The sequence below is a fragment of the Dermacentor silvarum genome, chromosome 7 (genome assembly GCF_013339745.2).
Source record: "Dermacentor silvarum isolate Dsil-2018 chromosome 7, BIME_Dsil_1.4, whole genome shotgun sequence".
NCBI lineage: Eukaryota > Metazoa > Arthropoda > Arachnida > Ixodida > Ixodidae > Dermacentor > Dermacentor silvarum.
Genome location: NC_051160.1, coordinates 16,093,289 through 16,118,140, shown reverse-complemented (window position 1 = coordinate 16,118,140; position 24,852 = coordinate 16,093,289). Strand labels below are relative to the sequence as shown.

The window sequence follows — 24,852 nt, the reverse complement described above, 5'->3', positions numbered from 1 at the left end:
CTTTTAGCCGACCGTCTACCAATTCCCCTTTTCGCCTTGTCTCTCGCATACGCACACGCTAGGACATGCATTTCATAAAGCCTCCATCCAAATAAGCAGTGCGTAGTGAGTACGTGGAAGTCCACTGAGGTTCGCCTCGCCCCACTGTCGTCCTGGAAGCGTCGCTTTCAGCTCAGCAGTTTCTTTATTACGAGCCCCCTGAGGGGGACTTGCTCTTCTCAGGACCAAATAAAGTTCAGTTCAGTTCAGTACCCGTGCAGGACTCCGTCAAAAAAGGTAGAAAAGGTGGACATGAATGGCGTTGGGTGGGTCGCTTTCCTCCTTTCCACATTGTCAACCACGCCTCAGTGACTGTCGGTACAATCCCTCTCGCCCGTTGGCGCACAAACCTGACCTTGCCGGACGATGTCCGACCAGCTCGGCCGTTGGGCTCGCAGCTGGGTTTGCGAAAAAAAAAAATGCCTGTGGTTCCTGAGAAAAACAAGAACAGAAAGAAGCAGAAGAAAAAAAGAAAAGATACGTGCGTGAGAGGAGCCACGGCTGTATTACTTTCTTTTATTTTGCGGCACTGCAGCAGACGACGCTTTGCATTTCGACACGGAATGGCGGTGCAGGCATGAACAATGAAAGGGATACCTCTTGTTGTTGATACGAAGGGTTTTGTAGCTGGTGGCACGTGAAAAGCGCGCGTTCCTCTTTTCCACATTTTATGCAAGTAAAGTTCGGGCAGTATTCACATATCATTTACAAAGATATGGAGCATAATGTTCTTGTGCTGAAGCTGCCCTACAGGTGCCCCTTGTATTGAAACTCACTCAATCAGTGTTTATTTTATTTATTTTTTCATAACTCCAGCTCAGGTGACCATTACACATTAAAAAAAAATTTTTTTTATCGTGGCTCCTAGCAAATGAAAGCTATATTCTGAACTGATGCAGCTGCTTCTTTTTCTTTCTTTTTTCGGGCACGACAGCCGAGGAGAAGTCGGGGAGTGTAGTTGTTTGGCAGCTCAAAGTTCGGGATATTTCTCGCAGCCTTTACAAGCAAAATCACTCCTGCAGGTGCACGAATCGCTAAGCGTGTTAACGCGCCTAACAGACAAGGACAGAAGGGAGGTCAAAACATAATAGCGCATACTTTCAACTGGTTTACTTGAAACCGACGTCGTCCTACGTGCGACGTTTGAACATGCCCACGGATCTTCGCTTTTTTAGATGCCACTTGACTGGTCAAGTGGCATCTAAAAAAGCGAAGATCCTTTTCCGTCGACGTCACGAAAGCTACATTGACACAATTTTTTTTCTTCGCATATCATCTTCGCCTCGATAACCAGCCTTGGCCATTGATTGTGATTGCAAGCGAGAACAGCACAGCTATCAAATTTGAGAGTGCAAGTTTACTTTCTTGCAGTGCGCGGCGAGATGCCCGTTGGTTCATTTAACAACTCTATTCGCTGTTCCTCCCATTGTCATCCCCCATTGTGAACCTCTTTCTTCCCCTCCTCCCCTTCCCTTGCGTAGAGTAGCAGGCCAGATGCTCCATATTCCGGCCGACCTCTCTACATTTTCAAATCATTAAACTACTTCTTCTTCTATTTGCTGTGTAATGACAAATGGAGCTGCTCGCCGATAACGCGACGAAACATCTCCACAAATACTCGATGTCAGGCATGATTAATACATTTTTAAAAAATCACAGAGATATTATTAAAAACAACGAACAGTGACGGGTCCGGCGAGCTCTTCTTTGTTTTATTATCAGAGTTTATTAAAAAAAAAGTACCAAGAGCAGTGCGCGCAGACAGGCTATGCAAGAAATGTGTAGCTTTTCAGTATATTACCATGCCTTATGATTGTTGACGTATGTTATCATGTGGATTGGTAGCATTTCTGTGTCCATCCTGGACCTTTCGGGCCTTGAGTCCTTGCCTGTTGAAGGTTGTCCTGCTTCACTGGTTCCCCGTAACGTCGTTGCAAGAAAATTAATACTTCTTTGAATGTAACGTATTTAGGCAAACATCCGCTCAATGTCACTAGCTACTGTTAGAAATGTAGAGCATCGTCAGCGCTGCAATTAATTCGCTATCAGTGCATTACCGCAGTTTTACATAAAGGGTGCATTTTTTTTAGCTGTTTTTAGCTGCACAATCTTTTTTTTTTTTTTTTTTTAGGTTGCCTCGCCTCCAGCAGATAACCCAATTCTAACCATTGATCTAAATTACTCTATGATGCGGCTATTACTTCTACGAGAAATCGTAGTATCTAATGAATGAATAACCTAATAACGCTAAGTAACATTTTAATTAATCACTTTACGGCACATATTTCAATCTACGAATTGTAGCAAGTGAGTGTGCAAGGCATATCGACTTCAAACGAGTTCTGAGGATGGCAACGGTTTCAGGACATGCGGCCGTTAAAGTTGCGGTAAAAAAATGCACCGGTTGTTCCACTTACATTTTAAGAAAACGCTGTTTTACGCTTTAAAGCACAAATGTACCTGAAACGCCAGTGCATTTCGTCGGATACATTGAAAATTAATATCTCGAAACTGGTGCGGTCCTGAGAATTTGTTCCAAGTCGAAATGCCTTGCAAGCTCACTAGGTACAATTCACAGATTGAAATACGTGCAGAAGAAAAATAATTAGAAAGTTAATTAGCGCAATTATACTTATTTTTAATGAAGCATTCTGCTTTTTCGCAGAAGTAATGGCCGCCTCATCGAGTAATTTAAATCAACGGTTAGAGTTGTGCTATCTGCCACAGGCAATTTTTAAAAATTTGGTGCAGCTAAACAAAAAAGAACAGGATTTCGTTTACTTAGGGCTGGCAGGCGCGAAACATGCATGTTTATAAATCCTCGTTTTCGTTTAAGAGAGAGAGAGAGCAAGGAGAGGAAAGGTCAACCAGAAGAGCGTCCGGTTTGCTACCCTATACACTAGGGTTAAGGAAAAGGGGAAAGAGAAAGGGGAAATAGAAAGAATAGAATAGTTTGGAGATGGGCGCCATCAAACTCGCCGAAAAAAATGCACTTTTGTTCCACTTACTTTTTTACCAAAATGCTGATTTCTTCATTGAAGCACAAAAGAAACTGGAACGCCCATGTATTTCGTCCCACACTTTGGGAAATAATATCTGGAAACTGGTGTCATCCTGGAAATTCATTTCAAGTGGGTGCGTCTTGCAAACTCACCGGCTATACAATTCGTAAACTGCAATATGTGCCGTAAAGTAATTAACTCAGAAGTGCATTAGTAAATTTCTGTTAATTAGTTGAATATGTGTTTCGATTTCTCGTGCTAATAATGTCCGCCTCTTCGAATAACCCAGCTAAACGATAAGAATTATGGTACCTGCCACAGGCGATTTTAAAAATTCCGTAAACGTAAAAATAAACACCCTGTATAAAACGATATCAGTTTTATCGTTTATTATATTAACGTTTAGTTTATTAACGTTTGAACATTAAATGAGGAGGGAAGTTTTGCGGGCCTAACCGTAACTGCCAGCCCACAGCTGACGCCCGAACATTTACCAGCAGACTGGAAGAGTTGAAAATGCCGGAGAGAGAGAGAGAGAGAGAGAGAGAGAGAGAGATGGGGGGGGAGGAGGAGAACAAAACAAGCGTCACAGACAGACAGGCAGACAGACAATGAACTTTTACTGAAGTCCTGGGGGACTAGCCGGCGGAGCGTCACGGATTTTCAAATTTTCTGCGCTACGGCCAAGGAACCTTTGGCCTTTCTCAAGGGCAAGCGAGCGTCGCCGCCGAAGCGAGAAAACATCGCAAACTCCCAATTTACGATGGTTTTCAGAAATGAAGAACGGCGCACGGTTTGACGCCCCCCCCGCCTCCCCCTCCAACTTTGCAACTGATGCATACAGACCATCCGCTTTCACGCACTTTCTGGTGTGCTGTGGAGGAGAGACAGTTAGTTCCCTGCACTACAGTACACTGTACTTGCACGTAGCCCCCCCCCCCCCCCCCCCCTCTTCGCTTTCCTTTCCGCCGAACTCTCTCACTCCGCCTTCTCGCTGCTCACTTACGCACGCCCATTGGCGTAGCTGAAGACAGCGTCGACACTTTCTCCCACTCGAAGGACCACTCGTCGTCCGACCATCACGCAGCATAAAACCACGTCCAGGGCCGCGCGCCCGCTTCTCTCTTCGCACCCCATATCGACTGCGTACACGGTGAGAACGCTTTTGAGGCCTTTATGATGATTTTACGACGTATCAGCGCAAAGATCGGACACAGCCAAGACACGAGCGCTGTTTTTTAATTTGAAAATTTATTACAGACACGAGACGAACACTCTGCGATAAAAGCTTCGGTTGAAAGACAGCGCTTGCGTCATTTCTTCTAATCTCGTTGCGCTGGTATACATCGCACGTAATTCAACTCGCTCAGTTTTCTATTCCCGTTCTTTAAGCCTGTAATGTCCAATTTTTATTATATATATGGTTCCTACCGGGAAATTATGATTTAATTGAGGAAAAAGAGCCCAAGGGCGCGGTATTCAATCTCGGCCTCGGCGGCCGCATTTTGGTACAGCTACCAGCTACGGCGATGCCTCATATATTGTGGTTTTGACACGTAAAACGCCCGATTTAATTTTAAGCAAGCCAAATTCAGCACTTTGCCTATATAGTAGCGCTACTGATTTGCTGTATAGAGCGTAAATAATTAATCTAGTGATTACGCTCTAACTCGCATAGCATACTATTGTTGTTTTTCCTTTCAAAACTTTCTTGATGTAGAACTGCGTTTGTGCATTGCAAGGCTAATGTGGTTGTGTATTGCACATCACAATTTTTCATATTTTTTTTTCCTGCCATGCTGGTGACAGCGTGCATTTCTCTGCTCATTTATATCGCCGTGATGTTAAGAGAGAGGAAGAGAGCGGTGTGGATCAGAGAACAAACGGGGATAACCGATATTCTATAGTCGAAATTAGGTGGGAAAATAGGATCTGCGCAGGCAATGTAATGTGTAGGATGGATAACCAGTGGACCATTAGAGTTACAGAATGGATACCAAGCGAAGCGAAGCGCAGTCGAGGACGGCAGAAAACTAGGTGCGGTGATGAAGTTAGGAAATTTTCACGCGCAAGCTGGAATCAGCTAGCGCAAGACAGGGGTAATTGGAGATCACAGGGAGAGGCCTTCGTCCTGCAGTGGACATAAATATAGGCTGATTATGATGATGATACCCACCGCGGTTGCTCAGTGGTGATGGCGTTCTGCTACTGAACTCGAGGTCGCGAGCTCGATCCCTGCCGCGGCGGCCGCATTCCGTAGGGGGCAGAATGAAAAAAAGAAAAAAGAAAAAAAAACAGAAAACAACGCTCGTGTAGTCGTTAAAAAAAACCAGGTGGTCAAAATCAATCTGGAGTCCCACGCTACGGCGTGCCTCGCAACACTTCCCAGTTCATGTGGAAAGCTTCATTCCTGTTCTCCTGCACCTGCAGGTGCGTGGCGCGCCAGCCGTGCCTGCGTCATCATGCTTCCTTCCCACCTACTGCTCGCCCTGCTGCTGCTGACATCGCTGGCGATGCTGCCTGCACCTGCGGACGGGACCCTCGGCGTCCCCCTGGGCTTGATGCTGCCAGCCGCGCTGATCGGCCTCCCGTTCGGCCCGCTAGCGCTGGGCATCGGGGCAGTAGGCATCAAGATCGCCATCCTGAGCCGGATCATCGCTTTCCTCGCTGGTATCGTGCGAAACCGAGGCCCGCAGCGCGGCATCAGCGTCAGGAAGGAGTTTGTCCACATTCCGGTCAAGAACCTGCAGCAGGCGCCTATCGTGGCCCCGGGCCCGCCCCGCTCGCTGGCGCACGCGTTCAGCCTGCCCTCGCACCAGCCCTACGGCTTCCCGGGTGGCCTGCACGCGGCGTTCGCCAGAGGTCCGGCGTCTCCGTTTCAGGTAAGCGAGGCGGTCGAAAGTCGAGCTGTAGTTGAAGCTTAGACGTTTGAAACGTTCCTGGCCCTTTCGTCCTTTCCTGCTCTAAAGTGTTCAGTTTCCCAGTCGAGATGTTGTTTCGCGTCCTATTGCATGATAACAAACATAAACCAACTAATGTCGAACCCGGATACATCGAATCTGAAGGGGATCACAAAAAAAGTTCGATATATGGGTAATTCGATGTATACAATAAAAATTTCATACAGAAATTTTCAAGGGGATTTTACTGCAGTTCGTTATGCACAATAATTCGTTATATGCGAGTTCGATATATGCGGTTTCGACTGTATAGCCCAGCAGGAAGTAGTGACGCGTTACATTTCTTCGATAGTGGGCCTTGCTTTCTGTTCTGACGCTCTCGTCACTGTACGCATAGTGACTGTTCTGACAACGCATACTGTGACTGGACGTTCGCATGTAGCCTGTACAGAGCGCTCTGACTATGCATGTTGCATAACAGTGTTGTGCCTCAGTTAAGTGATTCTCTGTTCCTGCGCTATATTTCCTTCGTGCCTTTTTGGGGGATAGTTTGTCTTTTGTTTTCTGTATTCCTTGGTCGCCCGAGTTGATTTTTGATCATTTCATATTCGAGGTGTGGGGCTTCACGGCAGTGCAAGTTTGACCTTCATGTACCCTTTTGTTTCCCTGATAGCGGGTATTCCCGTGACGTCACGTACGCCGTTTTTTTCCCCATACACGGATTCCAATGTGCTGCTAGAGATAAAGGGATAGATATAAAGCGCAGCTATCAATCATACTGACTGTACAACAACATGGCGGTCTCGATGACGTCATTTCATAGCCCATTTAGACTGGCCAGAGTCCTTCCAAGGACTCTGGACTGGCTGTGATCTGTTCCACACATAGTGACATCAATGGCGCAAGCTTTTATCGTCTTAATTGACCACGCATGAAGGCAAACGTTGCTGGTTTAGAGATGATCCAGCGAAAGGCAGTTCGATTCACCTCGGTAGATTAGATAGATAGATAGATAGATAGATAGATAGATAGATAGATAGATAGATAGATAGATAGATAGATAGATAGATAGATAGATAGATAGATAGATAGATAGATAGATAGATAGATAGATAGATAGATAGATAGATAGATAGATATGCTCCTCTCGAATGTGCTTAGTGAATTGACTGCGCAGATATATATATTTTTTCTAATGTATCCGTAAGCTGTCAAATTCATGACTTGCCATATGTGTTCCAATCCATTATTATTATTATTATTTTGTTCTTCATTCATTCGGCTCTTTAATAACGTTCTGATACGCTGGCGGGTCATGTCGGTGTCTTCCAAAAACCTCAACATAGTGACAAGCGCCTTACCTTACCGAATATGCCGACTTACCGAGCGACTTAAAAACCTCACCGTTAGTTTGTGACTCGGAATAGCAACGGTCGCAAGCAGCGCAATCGGCCGCATTCGAGTTTTACCTAGGGGTTTGTTTTTATGAAAAGGTACGAATAATGCTGAGAGATATACAGGGCGTTTCAGCGAACACTTTCAAAAAATTTTTTAAAGGTTGCCTGTGGTGGGTATCACAATTCTAGTTCATGAGCTGGTCTACGCGAAGAGGCCGACATTACTTGCACAAAAAAATGAAATGCATAATCGACTAATGAACAAAACTTCACTAATGAAGTTTTAACTAATTAATTTATGGCCAATATTGCAATTTACAAATTCTAGCCGTGGAGTTCGCAAGGCGGATCCACTTGGAACGAATTCTCAGGATTGCACCAGTTTCGATATATTAATTTCCGAACTTTGCGGAGAAATGCATTGGCATTCTATTTACTTTTGTGTTTCAATGCATAAAACGATGTTTCGGTAGAAAGTAAATGGAACGCAAATGGATTTCTCCGCAAAGTTCGGAAATTAATATCTCGAAACTGGTGTCATCCCGAGAATTCGTTCCAAGTGGACCCGCCTTGCGAACTCCACGGCTAGAATTTGTAAATATCAATATGGACCATAAGGTAATTAGTTTAAAACATAATTAGCGAATTTTGTTAATTCGTCGATTATGCATTTCAATTTCTTGCGCAAGTGTTTCCCGCCTCATCGAGTAGACCAGCTCATGAAGTACAATTGTGCTATCTGTCGCAGGCAACCTTCAAATATTTTTGAAAGTGTTGAAACACTCTGTCTAACTCAGGGATAGGGCAGGGAGGTTAACTACATGGTCGCGCCCAGTTACTCGGTTACTACACGTGGGGAAGGGGGAAAGAACCAAAAGAAGGAAGTATTCAGTGTAAGTGCAAACCTGCAGATGAATGTTCATTCACGTACAGTCAAAAGAGCTCGTGCAGCCCAGTCGTCTTGAGCAAGCGCATTAGTGCTTTCGTGGTCGTGTGCATACCGGAGTTCCTCGGCCAAGGATCCCAGGATCTTTGCTTATGTTGTTTAAGCAGTTGGCAATAGGACGCAGAGCGTATCGTCGAAAGTCGTATGATAGGCAGTGAACAGATAATGAGCTCGATTACATCCGCTCATCTCTTTGAGAGATAACGCAGATAGAGAGAGAGAGAGAGAGAGAAATAACTTTATTTATTGCATAATGAGGTCATTAAATTAGCTTGCCAGTGGTCCGAAAGGTGACGGTCAATTGCTTGTCCCAGTCACTTCTGCCTTAATCTGGTAGTCAGTCGTCGACAGGAGTGACTCCCATGTCTCGTGGGAGGGAGTTGGCAGTATTGGCTGTAGCGGAGGGTTTCCCTCACATGCCCAAAGAAAGTGATTTTGGGTAGCCTTCATGCACTTGCAATGTTGGCAGAGATAACGCAGAAAAATCGATAACCAGAGTCACTCGCATTTGCAGGTGCCCGTTCCGCAGCCATTCGCATTCTCTCGGCCGCCACAGTTCGTGCCTCCACCGCCACCGTTCCATTTCGTGGTTCCTCCGCGACTAGCCGTGGTCCGACCGGAGCCGACGCAAGACCTGTCGCCGGACAAGATCCTTCACGGCGCACAGCCGCCGACCGGCGGCACTTTCGACCAGTTACTGCGCATCGCTCAGTCACCGGCCGTGTCCACCATCGTGAACAACAACCCGGACCTGGTAGTCAAGTTCATCCAGGGCATCGCCGGCTCGAAATCGCTGCAGACGCCCATCGGGAATGCGCACAGCATCGCGGGTCTGACAGGCAGCAAGGTGGGCGGCGGTGACATCGAGGCCCTCCTAAACTTTGTACGCCAGGACCCGAACCTCGTGCGCAACATCGTAAGGGCGGACCCGGGCTTCGTACCCAGCCTCGTGAACAACATCCTGGGCATACCGGGCCAAGCACAGGAGCCGACACCCGCGCCGCCGGCCAACTTCTCTGGCTTCGACTCCAAGCAACCGATTAACGACACAGTAGAGGGATCCTCGGACGTTCCAGCTAACGTTCCCGTTGACACTAAAGAAGCTGAAGTTCCTACCGTTCGGCCGTCGGCAGCGCCCAAGACCGCGGTCAAGCCGCCAGCGTCTTCTTCCCCGGGTGTTTACTCAATTCAGGGCTACCCGCAAACGTTTTACAACCTTCCCAACTACAGACCGTCACCGTATGCTCCCTTCGGGTATCCCGCCGTAATCGGCGAACCTCAACACCACTTCGAGTTCCCCGGTTTTCCTTGGCAAACTTCGATGTATCGGCAGGATTTAAACGCGTTGAAGCTCGCGGCTTATCTAAGTCGCGCGTCCGAGAAAAAAGACGGCACCAACGCTCATGCCAATAAGCAACAGTCGACCGTCCAGGAGTACGGGTCAGTTCGGAAGGACAAACCTAAAGCATTGCCCCCAACTGTTGTCAGTACAGAGCGACCGGAAAAGTCCACCATCGAAGCGTACGAGTCTGTTAGGAAAGACACACCCAAGGCATCGCATAAAACAGACGCGACCACACAGTTGCCTGCCGTCCTAGAGTCCTACGGACTACTTCGGAAAGACAAGTCTAAGACGACGTCCCCGACTACTGCCGCAACAACACAAAAACCAAAGCAGCCCGCCGTCCAAGCGTATGCACCTGTTCGGAAAACCAAGCCCGAGACGTCGTATCAAAAGGTTCAACCTGAACTCAAACCGGCCATCCCAACTTACGGATCAGTTAAGGCCAAGTCTAAGCCTTCCTATCAAAGCCAGGTCGTGACAGAGAGTCCCGCCACCCAGAAATACGGGGCAACCAGGAGTGGCAAACCGAAACCCTCCTACGTAGCCAGCACTGGTCCAGCTGAGCCAGTGGTTAAGGGCGCCGCAGTTGTCGCCGAGAAGCCGGTCATCGAGCAAGATCTGCCTGACGCGAAGGAAACGAAAGGCGACGTGTACACCTCAGGCCAAGGGAGCTCGCCTGCAGTCGATGGAATCGGTAGGCCCGCCGTGAAGGAAATGGCTCCACCACCCTCCGTCAGGCCTGTCTACGTGCCTGCCACAGGCAAGTTCCGAAAGGATGGAAAGGGTGGTCCAGAGGAGAACGTGGGAAGCTTCCCTGCTGCCCTCTGGGACCCGACTGCCTTCGGCAACCAGGACACGAAGGACAGGTGAGGAACAACTTGTACACTGGCTAGTACTGTGCTCTTAATTTGCCGCAACATGGCTGGTGTTCTCTTCTCCTTCTTTTTTTGACTACACAATTTTTTTAAATACCGCCAATGGGTGGGGGCATACAATTACGCGTATTATTACTTAAATTAGATTGCTCAAAGCAGCGAAAACTACTTGCACAATAAAACAGTATGCATGAGTGACTGATTAACTTCACTGACTAAGCTGTTCTCTGATTACATTACGGCCCATTTTGAAGTTTGTGAATTGTAGACGGTTGAGATTGCAGGAAATATGTTCACTTGGAATTCTCAGTATGGCTTCGGTTTCGAGATATATGCATCGTCATATTTGCGGTAAAGATACACTGTTGTTGTGGTTACTTTTCTAACAAAATGCTGTTTAGTGCATTATGGCGAAAAATAGTTGCAATGCCAACGTATTTCGTCGCACACTTTCGATATAAATATCGCGAAACTGGTGTCATCTTCAGAACTTGTTCCAAGTAGATACGCATTGCGAACTCGACGACTACAAGTCGTAAGTTGTGATATGTTCCGCGATATAATGAGCTAAACACTCAGTATTTGTAATACTGAGTCTTTATACTAAAGTAAAGTATTTGTAATAATGTATTACCAGTAGAAGTATACCTAGTGGAAGGTTTGCTAGTGAAGTACTACTAATAAAATATTGAAGTAACACAGTCGCCTAATGTGAGGCTTTGTGGTAGCTCCGCCTATAAGGAAGCGTTCGGTGTAGTGAACGTTTCGCGCAATCCCGAAAGGCTTCATTTATCGTAACCACGTCTTCCTCTCGCATTTCTACATCGGTGCGCCGACAGCCAGAGCACCGGTCCGGCCAAGTCGAGAGTCCGCCGGGACAGCCCTGACCCCACGACGACTTCGCCCCAGTTGGACTTGGACGATGCACGCACCTACGGCGGTCGCAAGTGCGTCTTCAAGATGGTCTGCTTCATCGGCGCCAACGACCACACGTACGGCAGGTACGGCGAGAGCGCCTCCTACGTCGCCAGGTACATCGCCCGTTTCACCGCCCCTTACATCATCAGGTACACTCGTGCTTGCCATGGTATCGCCACTATTGTTAAGGGACACTAAAGAGAAAAAGTTGAGCTGCATTATTGAATTGCCCTTCTAAAATACCACAAAATATCATTGAAGAGTTGTAGATTAGGTGACGCAAGCCACTGAGGGGTCTGCGCATGCGCAGTACAATGGCCCCTTGTGCTCGCGTACGCAAGCCGCTTGCGTCACCTAACCCCCTTTTTTTTTCCTTTTGGTAGAGATTGACTGCACTGTATTACAAAAAAAAAAAAAAAGTCAAATACCAAGCTTAGCAATCTTGATGAACTTTTACTAAGCCACGACGGTCCACGTACAAGGCTGAAATCCGTGACGTCGCACTAACGTATGCAGGCGCTGTTTTTGGCGCGAAATTCAAAACGTTGATTTTTGACCTTTGCTTTCTCTTCCGATAATCGGCCTATTACGCTAAATGAGCAACAAATTAGTTTTTAAATATTTTATAAGTCTAAACTTAAATAGTGCACCTGTTTAGTGTCGTAACCTCATAAATGCGCGGACGCTTCTACATTCCGTATTGACCGTGTTTATTCAAATATAAGGCAAGGTTCATTTTCCAGAATTCTTAGCCTCATAGTCATCCCCCTCCTTATATGCGTCGCTGATGAATTCAGTTACTGTTTCAATGTGGCGGTAGCAGCGTCAAATTTCCTGCGATTCAGATTTTAGACGGCAGTCCAAACTGTAGCCACTTACAAACCTCGGCAGGTGAGGCAGTACCATATTTCTGCGCATATAACCCGCAACTAGAATTAGATTAAAGGCGGGGAGCGGATCATATGCGAATTTCGCCTAGATGTGCGACTTCACGGCAGCGCAGATGTTGCTTTATAATGTGGCTCCACAACAGCGCGGTGCGCGCTGCCCTGAAGCCACATTATAAGGTGAAATTAGCGTTGCCGTGAAGTCGCACCTCAAGGCGAAATTCGCATATAATCTGCACGGATTAATCCGATTGATCGGATTAGTCTGAATAATCCGTCGGCTAATTTATATAGCCTTATATTAGTGTGTATACTTAAGTTCTGCTGCTCCTCGTTGCGCTATGCGATGTAACAGCATGGAAGACGGCCCTTGTGGTTAAATACTCGAGTAAGTGAAAGACAAAGATCGCAACAATGAAGCTACTCCAACGCGAACTTATGATGGCTCGTGTTAAGGTGTCTTCAACTATATAAGTTAGTGTTCCGAATCATTACGCAGTGTTGAGCAGAGTTGTCGCCTCAGCCCCGGCCTATCTACTTCTGCTCGTATAAATTCTCATCTCTCTATCTCTCTTGATTACGCTGTGCTAAAAGCTATAAATCTGCATCGGGGAACGTGTTCGCGTGCAAGAAGATGCTTATCGTCAGGTTCTCACTTGGCACTTCCTGAGTACGGATTGAGCCTCAGCGTGCAGATTTTAATTTAGATCGAAAGGTGAAGGGGCGAGAATTAAAAGACCAAGGTTGAGCAGACACACCCTTCCAACTCCCCCCCCCCCCCCCCCCTATCGTTCACTAGAAGCAATGGCATTGTCCTCGGCATCATAGAGTTTCACACAATTAACTTGAGGTGGCGCTACTTTCTACAGGAGCTGCAAGCATAATGGTTCCGCCGGCATGGGAATGAAGGTTAGCAACATTGATGTGGCTAAACTTCGTCCTTCTGGCAAATCCACGTACTAACCATCATTCTCGTGGTGATTGAGCGATAGCAGCACCAAAGTTGCCTCTAGTGGTCTTAGTAGGAAACTTCATGCTCGGCATCACCCAACGCCTCCTAGACAGCACAAGGCCATTGCACTTCGATCCATGATGTCATGCTACCTTGATCGACTGCCATATAGGATCTAATGGGGATGGTCCCGAGTATGCCGCGGTGATTCTGACGTCACCGCTTTCGTCAAGCCTGACTAGGCAATGGAAATTTTGGTCCGAGTAGCCTGACGTCATAAGGCAGAGGCGTGTGGACTTATTCTGCGACGATCTACTTTGGCGATGCTATCGCCTTGGTCATCAGGCGCAGGCTGATTGGCTGGTTCAGCAAAACCTGATGAGCTGATTGAGCACTACGTCATACGATTTTGCTCAACCAGCCATTATCAGCGTGCGCCTGATATGGCCAAGGAGATAGTATCGCCGAAGTGGATCGTCGCAGAATAGGTCCCCTGCTATCTAGGAGCCGAGATCATCAGTTCCCGTGATCTCGCCCATTGCATATTGAAAGTCCTTAACAGAGGAAAACGTGATGCCTTACGTGAAACGAGCGTGTGTGTGTGTGTGTGTGTGTGTGTGTGTGTGTGTGTGTGTGTGTTTTTACCTTCCGTGTTTTTACGTGTTTCTAGTAGAAACACGTGGGCCGATCCCTGAAGTAGTCCACAGCCGCGCCAAAAACATTACATCATTTTCACATTGCCGTTATTGTTTCGCACTTTTAATATTTCATCCTGAGAATATTTAACATAAGAGGCATGCGCTGTTGGCGTTTTATTTCATGACATTTGTTTGTGGGCCGTCATTCTCAAAATTCCGAGGAATAACTTTGTCAAGAATAATAAGACAAGGTATGAGCAACTTTAGTGATAGAATGGTGCAGCAATATAACTCGCATATACCGCATGTCATATAGCAAGGTGTGGCATATACGTATAACTAAATAAATATGGGATGATTTGCACCATGTCGCAGAAAACCCGGTGCCGGCCGGGTTTTCTGCGACATGGTGCCCTTAGCGGATCGCGTTAAAAAAAGAGAGAGAGAGAGAGAGCGTAGAACCTCACTAACGCTATATTTTCAGGTACGTGGACAGGCTAATAAGCACCAGCGATGTGGCGGACGCCTACAACCGCGCGTACGAAGTGGGCCGAACGCACGGCGGCGAAGGCTGCCGCATCAAGTACAACAGCTGTCCCATGACGGTCGTCGACCTGATCAGCCTGTCGGCGAACTTCGGCTGAAACCCTCGGCGTGGTGCGACGAAAATGGAGCCCAGCCTGTACAGCGCTGCGGACAGTGTGTGGACCGCGGCCTCTAGGACACATCCGAGACGCAGTCTTCCACAGCGAGCAGTGTTTGGCAGGGGCGCCTACATCGCAGTGATATAGTATAATGGCCGCATGGAGCTTGGCGACCTGTCATGCTTTGGCGACCTCCTTTGATAACAGTTGTTCATGTTATGTTGTAAAAAACAAATGATACTATATGCATGAGATTTAGAAGCTTTCGTGGCAGAAACTGGGACGTACTTTTCTGCTTCCTACAAATTTTTTTTTATTGGAGATGATTTATCGGCAACCGCGTGCAACCTCGTACACTCCGTATGTAGCAGGAGGTTCTCGCCTATAGTGTTGTTTTATTGTGCAGCATATCACACATTTACTTCGTATTTATTAAGCTCATCACCGCCACTGTGTCACACCCACACATGCGGAACTTTGCTTTCTCATGTGTCTGTATATAGCGTCAATAAAGAATATTTCAACCTATATACCCACTTTGCTTTCATATTTGAAATACGTGCAGGGCAACGTGTCACGACTCGGTGTTAAACGTGTATGGGAACGCGCAGCATTCGAAGGATGACTCGTTCGTAACCCAACGACCTGATGTTGGTGTGAAAGTGGTTCGGCAAGTATTGCACAACACACGTGACAAGAAGGGCGCATACCCAACGTACCCCAGTCGTTATATCTTAAACATGCGTATTTAAACATGCGTCTTGTCCGCGTCTGGTTGCCTTGCCAGGAGGCAGGCATGTAGTCAGTAGGCTGCGAAACTCGGTGCAGAAGATGAGCAGTTTTATACCATTCAAATAACCGCCTCACAAAGCAGGCAATGAAGCCAACGAAAGCATAGGGGTAATTAGCTGTGGTTTAACTATAAATGCTCAAATTAATGAAGGGGATCTGAAAGTGGACGAAAAGATAACTTGTAGCCGGTGGGTATCGAACCCACCACATTCGCACTTCGCGTGCGATACAAGGTCGATCCAATGGGCCGCGAAGCTTCGGGCGAAAAGCGGTCACCGGCATCAGCAAGGCGGGGTTATGGGAGCAGCGACCTGAAACGCGACTTTTATGAGAACGAGTACAAACATTGAGAAACAAAAATCCATTTTTTAGTTAAAACAAGACACAGCTTGGTTTCATTCAATGAATAAAATAAAATTCCTAATCAATGTTACACATATGTGGCGAGGAAAGAAAGGACAACTGACGTTTACTTTATCGTTAACTCTAAATACTTCTTTTTTCAGCGCTCGCTATAAAAGGGGGGCGTTCACGCCGCTATGAATTGCAATACAATTCAGCTCTTACAAGTGCAGCAAGGCGTGCTCGCAAAGCTCACTTGTTACTGCTACACGTCCCCCTCACACGTGTTGTCTCGCTCTTCAACGTTTGTCTGAATTCTGGTGCTTAGGTGTTTCGTCGGTGTTCTGCGTGCTCAGTCAAAAGTAGTGAGTTATGCGACTACTATAGGTAAGTTTACTTTTGCTGCGTTCGTACCCGCCGCGCTGGTTTAGCGTCTATGGTGTTGCGCTGCTAAGCACGAGGTCGCGGGATCGAATCCCGGCCACGGCGGCCTCATTTAGATGAGGGCGAAATGCAAAAAAAAAAAAAAAAAAAGAAATACCACCTGTGTCCCGTGCATTGGGGGCCCGTTAAAGATCCCCTGTTGGTCAAAATTAATCCGGAGAGTCCCCCAGTACGGCGTGTCTCATAATTAAATCGTGGTTTTGGGACGTACAATGGCATAATTGATTCAATTAGCTGCCTTGGTGCGGCTGCGTTGGCTGACGGGCGTTTGGCGTCTGACGACGTGACCAGCATTCAACACCCAAAGCTTTCTTTGGCCTGCAAAGAAACGATGTTCTATGCATCGGTGCAATTTCGACACTCGTATGGCTGAGGTTTTGCTGTATTGCTTTACGTGCTGGACGATCTAAGTGCCCATCGAGTTGAATTGCGGGGCATCTGAAAATGCTGCAACAGAACGTGCAGCTCTAATCGCAGGCCACGAAAGCGAATTTCGCGCCTGTGATGTCAAAAATGACGTCACTTCTATTTCTAACGTATACCTGGTGTGACAATATTCCTGTTCCACCAGAAGTGTTCCCTCGTCACACAGATGGCGCTGAGCCCCATGAACCGCTTCTCTTATTACTTTTATTTATCTATTCAGACCAGGGTAACAGTTTACCAGTCCTTTACAAAGGGAAACTCACAAATCATCATCATCGCCGATGAACCATGATGTTTTGAACGCATGGGCTGCTATGGAAGCATCACTACAAGGTACATTTACCTTATAAGATGCACTACGATTATGATACGGCGACGGCCATCAACTCCTGCACTAACTTTGGTATTTATGTGTACCAGATCTAGCCCTGGGAGTGTTAGCCAGCGCCAGAGCCAAGGCGGGTGGATATGGCATACCCTATTTTTCCCGATGGCGTCACGTAACACGTAAACGTAAGAGAGCAGGCACGTGGCTTATATACTCTGTGTTCAACACTGCAATGAGATTACTATAACCTCTCGGTTAGTATCTGGCTAGTACATGTCTCCTACACAGGTTCATCATGTTTACGCTATGTAACTGCCCAGTCTTGCCCAGCGGCTTGGTTCGAGAATTTATCCGGAGCCCCCCACTATGGCGTGCCTCATAATCAGAACTGGTTTTGGCACGTAAAACCCCAGAAAGAAGAAGAAGAGCATAACGAATGCCGTAAAAAACGCACGCCCAGTATGCATAATCAACAATTGGTAAGCAGAAATTAAAAAAATGTTATTTCCCACCAGAATAAGGTGCAAGCAGGCGCTTCATCCGCACTAAATTGAGGGGCTACATACTGGCAAATGTAACGCATTTGTTTGACCGCCGATAACTTACTTTACGAGCACGAACGCATACTTACAACATGCACCAACTTTTCCCATAGCTGTTACACGAAGTTCAGCGCTAACTAGCCTCATATCAACTGCAAAAGCTACACGCTTACATTGTTCCTTCGGAAGCAGAAGCCAGCCCAGTTGTTGCTGTCCGTTTTGACGAAGCGCAGAGCTATTTCTGTAATGTCTTCGACGTAAAGCTGCGCGAGTTTGCGACCGATGATAAGGCGAAAATAAAGTTCGAGAAAGCAGTCGAATACTTTCGGACCCCATTTCGCGGCCCACGTCTTGTTGCTTTAAGTAATGTACGAGGAGAGACGAAGAAGATCTGGGCGCGTCGTCGGGCGGAGTGTTGTTACCGAATTATAGCCCACTTCGTTGGCACAAGTTGCCGAATAAGCAGTTCAGTTGGTTAAGTTTTCATTCATCTCTCTCACCGGTGGCTCGGCCGATAACTGGTGCCACCGTCGTGTCGGTATCAGTATCGTGCTCGCCTGAAGCGAGTGCGGTCACACTATGCAAGTACAGTCACCGTCAATATGAAAGGCGACATGGAATTTGTATTTAAAACGACGATAACTCGTGATACATGGATTCAAATCTATGAACTTGATGCACAACAAGCTTTTCTATTAAACTTTGTCGCATTGAACACTTTTGCAGAGAAATGTGTGTATCTTCCCGTACGGGGGTTTGCCTTTCATATTGATGACGACCCTACGCTCACACTCTGCAGCTGCTGAAAAGGATCGGAAATAATACTCGGTATATGGCCAAGTGGTATATGCATTGCCGTCAACTCCCCAGTGCGCGGCGAATAGTTGCGTCACACGCTGAAACATCCAATTTAATTGGCGGTCAACCATGCCATGGCCCTTTAATGTCTGATATGCTCGACTTCTTGGTTCCAAGCACATGTTGTGGAACCAAAAGCGTTTAGACTTACAAATTGTCTATAGCACCAGCGAAGTTATCGCCGCAGTGGGAAAAGGCTGGAACCTAAGGTGCCAGCTTAAGTGATTGGGTGATTAGGTAAATACTTGAGTAATTCGAACTGATGAAGTTTCACGAAACTAAGAGTATAAATCAGCTCAGCCTGATAACTTACTCTTTCAAACGTCTATTTTGCGGTTATGTGTTTATTATTAGAAAAAAAAAAGTCAAAGCTCATTTTCTTTTTTTAAATTTTGTAGCAATTATGAATGTAGTAATTATAAATGAAGGTGGACGAACAAACAACTGTCCGCAGTTGGGATACAAAACAACGTCCTCGCATTATTACGCCATAGATTACACGTTGTGTGAGAGGGCATAGAATAAACAAATAAGTAATCACCCCTGTGCTTTCCTGTGCATGTCGGTTTCGAGCGTGTGGTTGTGGCTTAGGAAAACCGGGTCTCTCGGTTCGCTTTCTCTTCTCTTTAGTGACCGTTTAACATACACTCTTTACAAAGTTTGCACCCTCCGGGGCTTATCTCGTACATGAACGATAATCGTCATCTATCTTGCCTGCATATCCTTTAACGCTGCGAGCCCGGTCAGGTCACGAACGGCATGCGCGCCAGCGTGAAATCGCATTCTCGACAGCAGGGCTTTCAAGAACGGAAACGCAAGCAAGGCATATGGCGATTATCGTAGTGGGACGAAATACGTCCCAAAGTGTGCAAACATTTTTTAACAGTGAACGTCTGAGCGCAGCTACTGCGTTTCAGCCACATCTTCCGTTGCCTCGTACCAATTTTTAAAGGACCAATCAGGGGCATTTCGGACTACTTCGCCTCTCCGTGAGAACGATGCATTCTCACGCGCGCTATACCAGAATACGAAACGACTAACCGGCGTAAATATGAAGCAGTTCCGGTTTGCGTCACGCCTGCCCAGTTTATATCTCGGCGAGGCCTCGAGTTTGACTTCGTATCGTGCGTGGTTGTTTGTGTCATAACCAGATAAGTTGAAAGCGACACGCAACGCAGGGATCCCTTGGCATTTATTGCACGCAAGTGAAGGAACCGCACGCTCTGTTTCCGCCAGAAAAGCACGTGGACATCATCCCTACTGTGGTCTGGTGAAGTGATCGCTGGAAGTGATGAAGTTGCCGGTAGGCGTATACCGTCCTTGGGACGCGATGAAGCAATGTGCTGCTGTTGACGCTCAAAAGTGTCCGTATCGGAAGCTGTATCGGCGTTGGAACAGCGGGCCGATCGGGTGCCGGCAGGAGGAGATGCGGCCGCGACAACCCCCGTCGCGGCGGCCATGTCGGGCCATGGCGGCGTAGTGCGCAGCCGAAGAGCCCGTGTCCCACATGGGATACCTGCGAGATTACAGGTAAGCGTGAGACTATCGCAGGCTATCGGATAATACTATCAGGCTAATACTATCAGACTGAGAACTGATACCATCAGGCCAATAACTATAAGGCTATCAGACCAATACTATCAGCTAATACCATAACACTAAAAACCATCAGGCTAACAACTATAAAGCTATCAGACTAGTACTAACAGGCTACTGAAGGCGACTGCAAGGCAGCAGCAATGCAGTAACGATAACCACGGCGCAATGGCATAGCCAGTAATTTTTTTTGCGAGGAGTGGAAGGGGGGTTGGGCAGGCGCCGTTGCCTGGTACACCGAAATGTCGAGGGATTGAGGTGAAGAAGCCCGTTTCCGGCAGTAACGTTTATGTTTCAGTATCACAGGAATAAAGTTTCTGTGCATGCGACGTATTCGCTCAGCGGCGTCATAGAGCACGATGACATGGCTATGGATGACATATATATATATAGTTTTGGCGGCGCCATCTATATACGAAATCCTGTCACTGCGACCACAAACTGCGACTACTCGTGCGGTTGGGTGCCCAGCCAAGGAAGCGCTTTTTGATGCAAAAGTGAAGCGACTTGAAACGGCCATGGACATCAGGCCGCATAGCTTATACATGACGAGAGATTGCAGATGAAAGGTTGATCGCAGCTCGGACCTCAATATATCCTCTGCTCCCGAAAATACTAGTCATACAAGTGACAAGACTGTAGACAGCAGCGCTTATCTCGCCAGAACAGAGTTAATCATATCTTTTTTTTATATAGGTCATGTTTATTCTTTACTGTGGTTAGTTTCCCTCTGTGATTTATCATTCGTCCTTCAATAGATTTTAGTGTCTGTTCCTTAACTTAATCGTTGCGTTATATCTGATCTTTTTTTTTATTGCGATAGCAATTATATGGACACTTGAACCGGATTTCTGCCGTCGGCGTCGTCGTCGCCGTCGTCGTCGTCGTCGCCGTCGCCGTGACGTTCCCTATAGATAAAATCTTCGCCGCGCGCCGTATGCCCGAGAGGAAGCGTGCGGAGACGCGCGCTATCACGGAGAGCGAACGCACTCAATCTCCCACGCGCAAGCAAGGAAGCAGGAAGCCAGCGCCGGAGGGAGCAAGGGGGGGGGGGGGGGGGCGCACTTCTCTGCTAACAACCGCGCTCGTCGCTCGCACCGTCTCTTATCTCCACACGGCTCTGACCTTTAAGTGCATTCGCCGCTCAGTTTCCGTTGAAGCGATAGACCGCACGTACCTTCGCCCGTTGCGGCGTATGCTTGCTGCCAGCGTTTTGACAGTCGTTGTCTGCTGTCATTCAGTGTGATCTCTTCGTGTTTGTGCGCGCTCACACCACGTTTTTCTTTTCTTAACTTTCGGCCCGACATGTCTTCGTAATCATCGCTTTCTTATCTTTTTCGCACTTTCTACTTAACTCAGCACGTCCCGAAACCCGTCCAAAGCTTGTTTTTATCGCCTTACCCGTTTTGAACTATAGACAAGACCCATGCAGCTTGCTTTTTCTGGCAACACTGATGCACAACAGATTTACAAACCCCCCTTACAGGTGATTTTTTTTTTTTTTTGTCCCTCCCGGAGACTGGTTGGCCTTTTAGTTTCAGATAAGCGGAAGGTTCCACAGCAGCCGCTGCTAGAAGCATCTGTTTTCCTCACAGGTCGTAGGAGTAATCGGCACTTGGAAATTTTGCCCAGTAACCCCCCGTTCTTAGAAAGCCTGATCTTATTACTTGGGATTTACACCCCTTTGAATTGTGAATTTTTTATATGCCATTCTTTGTAGTTCGATATAGTTCCACAGCTGACGTCCTTGGCATCGCGCCTATCCAGTACAGCCGTTTCTGCCTGTTTGGCATCACTATTAACGTCCGGCGGATCATTATTTATATCTGTTTCATACCTAAAAATGTCTGTTTAACCCATAGTACCACACAATAGCGTTTTTGAAGTGCTAAAGCGGTAGTTAGGGGTTGACCAGGCTAATCAGTTAATCACAGCGCATATAGTCATGCATCTATATGGTGATGCATGATTCAGTTAGTCATCCATCTCGTTATCAACGGAAGAGTTAGAACTTTTGAGCATGCAGTGATTAGAAATCAAGTGTAACTGTCGGTCTCATGCATGTCGCGATTTTGCTGTTCTCAATGTGCTCCGAGCACGTCTTGTCTGTGACGCACTCGGTGAGGGCGCATACTCTGATCCCGTAAGTGAATGAAGACGTCGTTAAAAGTAGCAGCGTGTGTGTGTGTGTGCGTATCTGCGTCGTTCTTTTTGTTCCGGGATGGGTGCGCTAAACCAAAAGCTTTTAGTATGACGCATATACGAACAATTCCAACCTGCAACCGCAGGAACAGCGGTGGAAAGCTCACCAGAACAGTTGCTAATTGCTACACTAGTAACTGAAATAACATTTCACCGTTTTTTTTTATTATTTCTTCTATTTCTTTTCGGATGTACTCTTCATGGCCAGAAATAAAGTTAGGTTGTCTTGATTTCCTTTGATGTGAAAGGGTCTTTGAGCTTACGGGGTTCACAAATTTGAGACTTCTTAACACCTGTCCTGCTTCTCTTGTATGCTACCTTGTAGTAACCGATCGAACCGCGATCCTTTGTCACGGTCATTTCGTTTCCCTGAAGGAACTTGCGCAGTAAGTGTGTATATTAAACTCGTTTCCACAATTAATTTCCCGTTGATAGTTGGATTTCTAGATAGTGTTGCGTCGCTCGCCTTCGTCTTAGGTTCGTTATTAGCCACGCACCAAAACCAAATTGCCCGGTTTGCTATACAGCCGAAAACATCTCGTACCTGAAGAAGCGATCCACCTTGACGCCCAGCGGTCCGTAAGCCAGCGGGTAGCGTGACATCTCGCAGATCAGGAACGACATGCAGTTCTCCACGTCGTTGAGCCTCACGAAGTTCAAGTGCCGGCGGACGCGGGCCCGCAAGCTCGGTCCGTCGAGCGGTCGAACCACCAACTTCGGGTCGAAGTAGAAGCGGTACTTGACTCCCCGCACGGTGCTCACGATGCTGCCGGGCTGCTTCCCCTGGTCCGCGGCCTTATTTGGTGCGCTGGCATTCGCGGGCCGAACGGTGGTCGTCGGAATGGCCGTGGTCGTCGGTGACTGCGGCTCTTTCGTTGCCCGCGAAGTCAGAGGAGACGTCGTCTGAGATGACGTCATTTCCGGAAGTGCGGCGGAGACGCGTCGGGTCGCTGGTCGCGTGGTTGAGGGTCGTACCGAGTCCACGATTTTGTTGACCTCGGGGTTACGGAGCATCAGCCCATAGTACCTAGGGAAAGAGCGAGATTCTTATTTGAAAACGTGGACACGCTGATTTCACCTATCTATAAGCAGTGTCCATTAAGAGAACAAATAGATAGTGCTACTTTTTCAGCGCGAAAACGAGACAACGACACTTGTTTCCGTCTTGTCTGTGTTGCTGCGTTCGTCGTGCTTTTCTGTTTACGAGGATGTCCCGTTGGGCGATTCGAGTTTGACGCAGTGCGGTTGTTCAGCGCAAGGACGAGACAAGGAAACATACAAGACAGGAACGATTTATGTTATGTCTCGCCGTTGAGCTGAACAATGGCACTATATGTCCAATCAACTAGCCAACAGTACATCCTTGTAAGTAGAATAGCACGACGAAGAAAAAAAAAGGTCAGTCCAGCACACAAATTACATATTAGGTGCACTCACGCTCAAACTATGCATACTGAAAACCATATTAACACCGTTGTTAGCAAGACCATCAGCGGCCGTCACATGCACATGCAGAAAGTTTGTGCAAGAAAAGCGCGAGATTGCAGGCACAGTGAGCGAGAGTTGAGATCCCGAAATAAAAACCTGTTCAGTTCGGCGACCACGACGGGGTCATTCATCAGGGCCGCCAGGCTTTGCGTGGCGGCGGCCACGCGGTCGATGAACCGCTGTTCGTTCTGCTTCGATCCGAACACACGGTTCCGGAGCCAGGAGAGCGGCGAGCTGCCCGGGAAACTTTCCTGGCCACGGGAAGCCTGCATGAGCACCAGTGTGACGAAGCATATTCCCAGATTCATGGCTGCAGCGAACGCTGCCTTTCAGCGGCCTTTCAGGCGAGATCACACACGAGGTCTGAGCGTCCGCTTAGAAAGACTCCTCTGTGTAGGCTGACGTCACGGTCATCGACATCACGTGAGGGCCGAGGCTGGCGGGCGAGATGTTACGGGTTCCAGCAGCCCCCCCCCCCCTCTCCCTCTTTTTCTTTCTTTTTTTCTTTTTTGTTAGGTGGTGGCAATCTGGCTTGTTCACTTGCAAAAAAAAATTTTTTTTTTCTGGGGGGGGGGGGGGGGGGGCTTCTAAGGCTATCGATGTTCTACCCCCCCCCCCCCCCCCTACTTCACACTCTTTTCGGTTCCCGGGAATCTTATCCCTCCAGGAACTCTTATCTTCAGGAGAACACGTGAAACAGCTGTCGATGAATAGCCCCCTAAGCCTAATCGTCAAGGTTTGGAGAAAATATGCATGCCTGGCCACAGAACCGTACAAGGACAGTCCCTTTCATTATTGCAATTTTTTTTTTCAGGAGGGGTGTCACAGACTGTCACAGACAGGACCATCACAGCCCTTGACATTAAGAGGTAACCTGTCATCGTTTCTTCCTTTTTTTCTTTTTCTTTTTCGTGAAGCGCTGCTGCTAGAAAGGCAGGTTTGTTGCTGGGTTCTTGTTTCGGGTTAACAACCTAAAATGAAACACATTGGAGGATCCAGAGGGAGGCCCAAGGTTGTCAGAGTACCCCCGCAGAGACATGCCGGCTGACAGTGCAGTGCTGACAGAGCATGCAGAAAGCCCCCCCCCCCTCCTCCTCCTCCTCCTCCTCCCCCGTTTTCTATATTTTTTGATGACCCCAACCCTTTCACCCATTGGATCCTCCCCTCATGAAATAGGATACAGCAACCACGGGAGATGTCGTGCTCGGCGATTGTAGGAAGGGTCAAGCAGCAAACTTGTTAAAAAAAAAAAAAATGCGTTTGGCAAGATGTACCAACGAGCCCAAAATGA

At 47.4% G+C, this 24,852-nt stretch overlaps 2 protein-coding genes across 3 annotated transcripts; one reads left to right on the top strand and one right to left on the bottom strand.

Moving 5' to 3' along the window:
• The first annotated feature begins 5,482 nt into the window (after positions 1-5,482).
• LOC119458591 (uncharacterized) lies at positions 5,483-15,053 on the top strand. 2 transcript variants are annotated; one of them, XM_049670265.1, is made up of 4 exons: positions 5,483-5,923; positions 8,799-10,495; positions 11,344-11,535; positions 14,384-15,053. In XM_049670265.1, the coding sequence occupies exons 1-4, from the start codon at positions 5,504-5,506 to the stop codon at positions 14,541-14,543; spliced, it is 2,469 nt and encodes an 822-aa protein (XP_049526222.1). In that variant the 5' UTR covers positions 5,483-5,503; the 3' UTR covers positions 14,544-15,053. The 2 variants fall into 2 exon arrangements, with proteins under 2 accessions (XP_049526222.1, XP_049526221.1); XM_049670264.1 differs by having other exon boundaries at positions 11,344-11,571.
• A 4,367-nt stretch (positions 15,054-19,420) lies between these two features.
• LOC119459428 (uncharacterized) lies at positions 19,421-23,988 on the bottom strand. The gene is made up of 3 exons (XM_037721212.2): positions 23,658-23,988; positions 22,618-23,100; positions 19,421-19,791 (listed from the first exon to the last, which is right to left on the bottom strand). The coding sequence occupies exons 1-3, from the start codon at positions 23,867-23,869 to the stop codon at positions 19,632-19,634; spliced, it is 855 nt and encodes a 284-aa protein (XP_037577140.1). The 5' UTR covers positions 23,870-23,988; the 3' UTR covers positions 19,421-19,631.
• Positions 23,989-24,852: the final 864 nt, after the last annotated feature.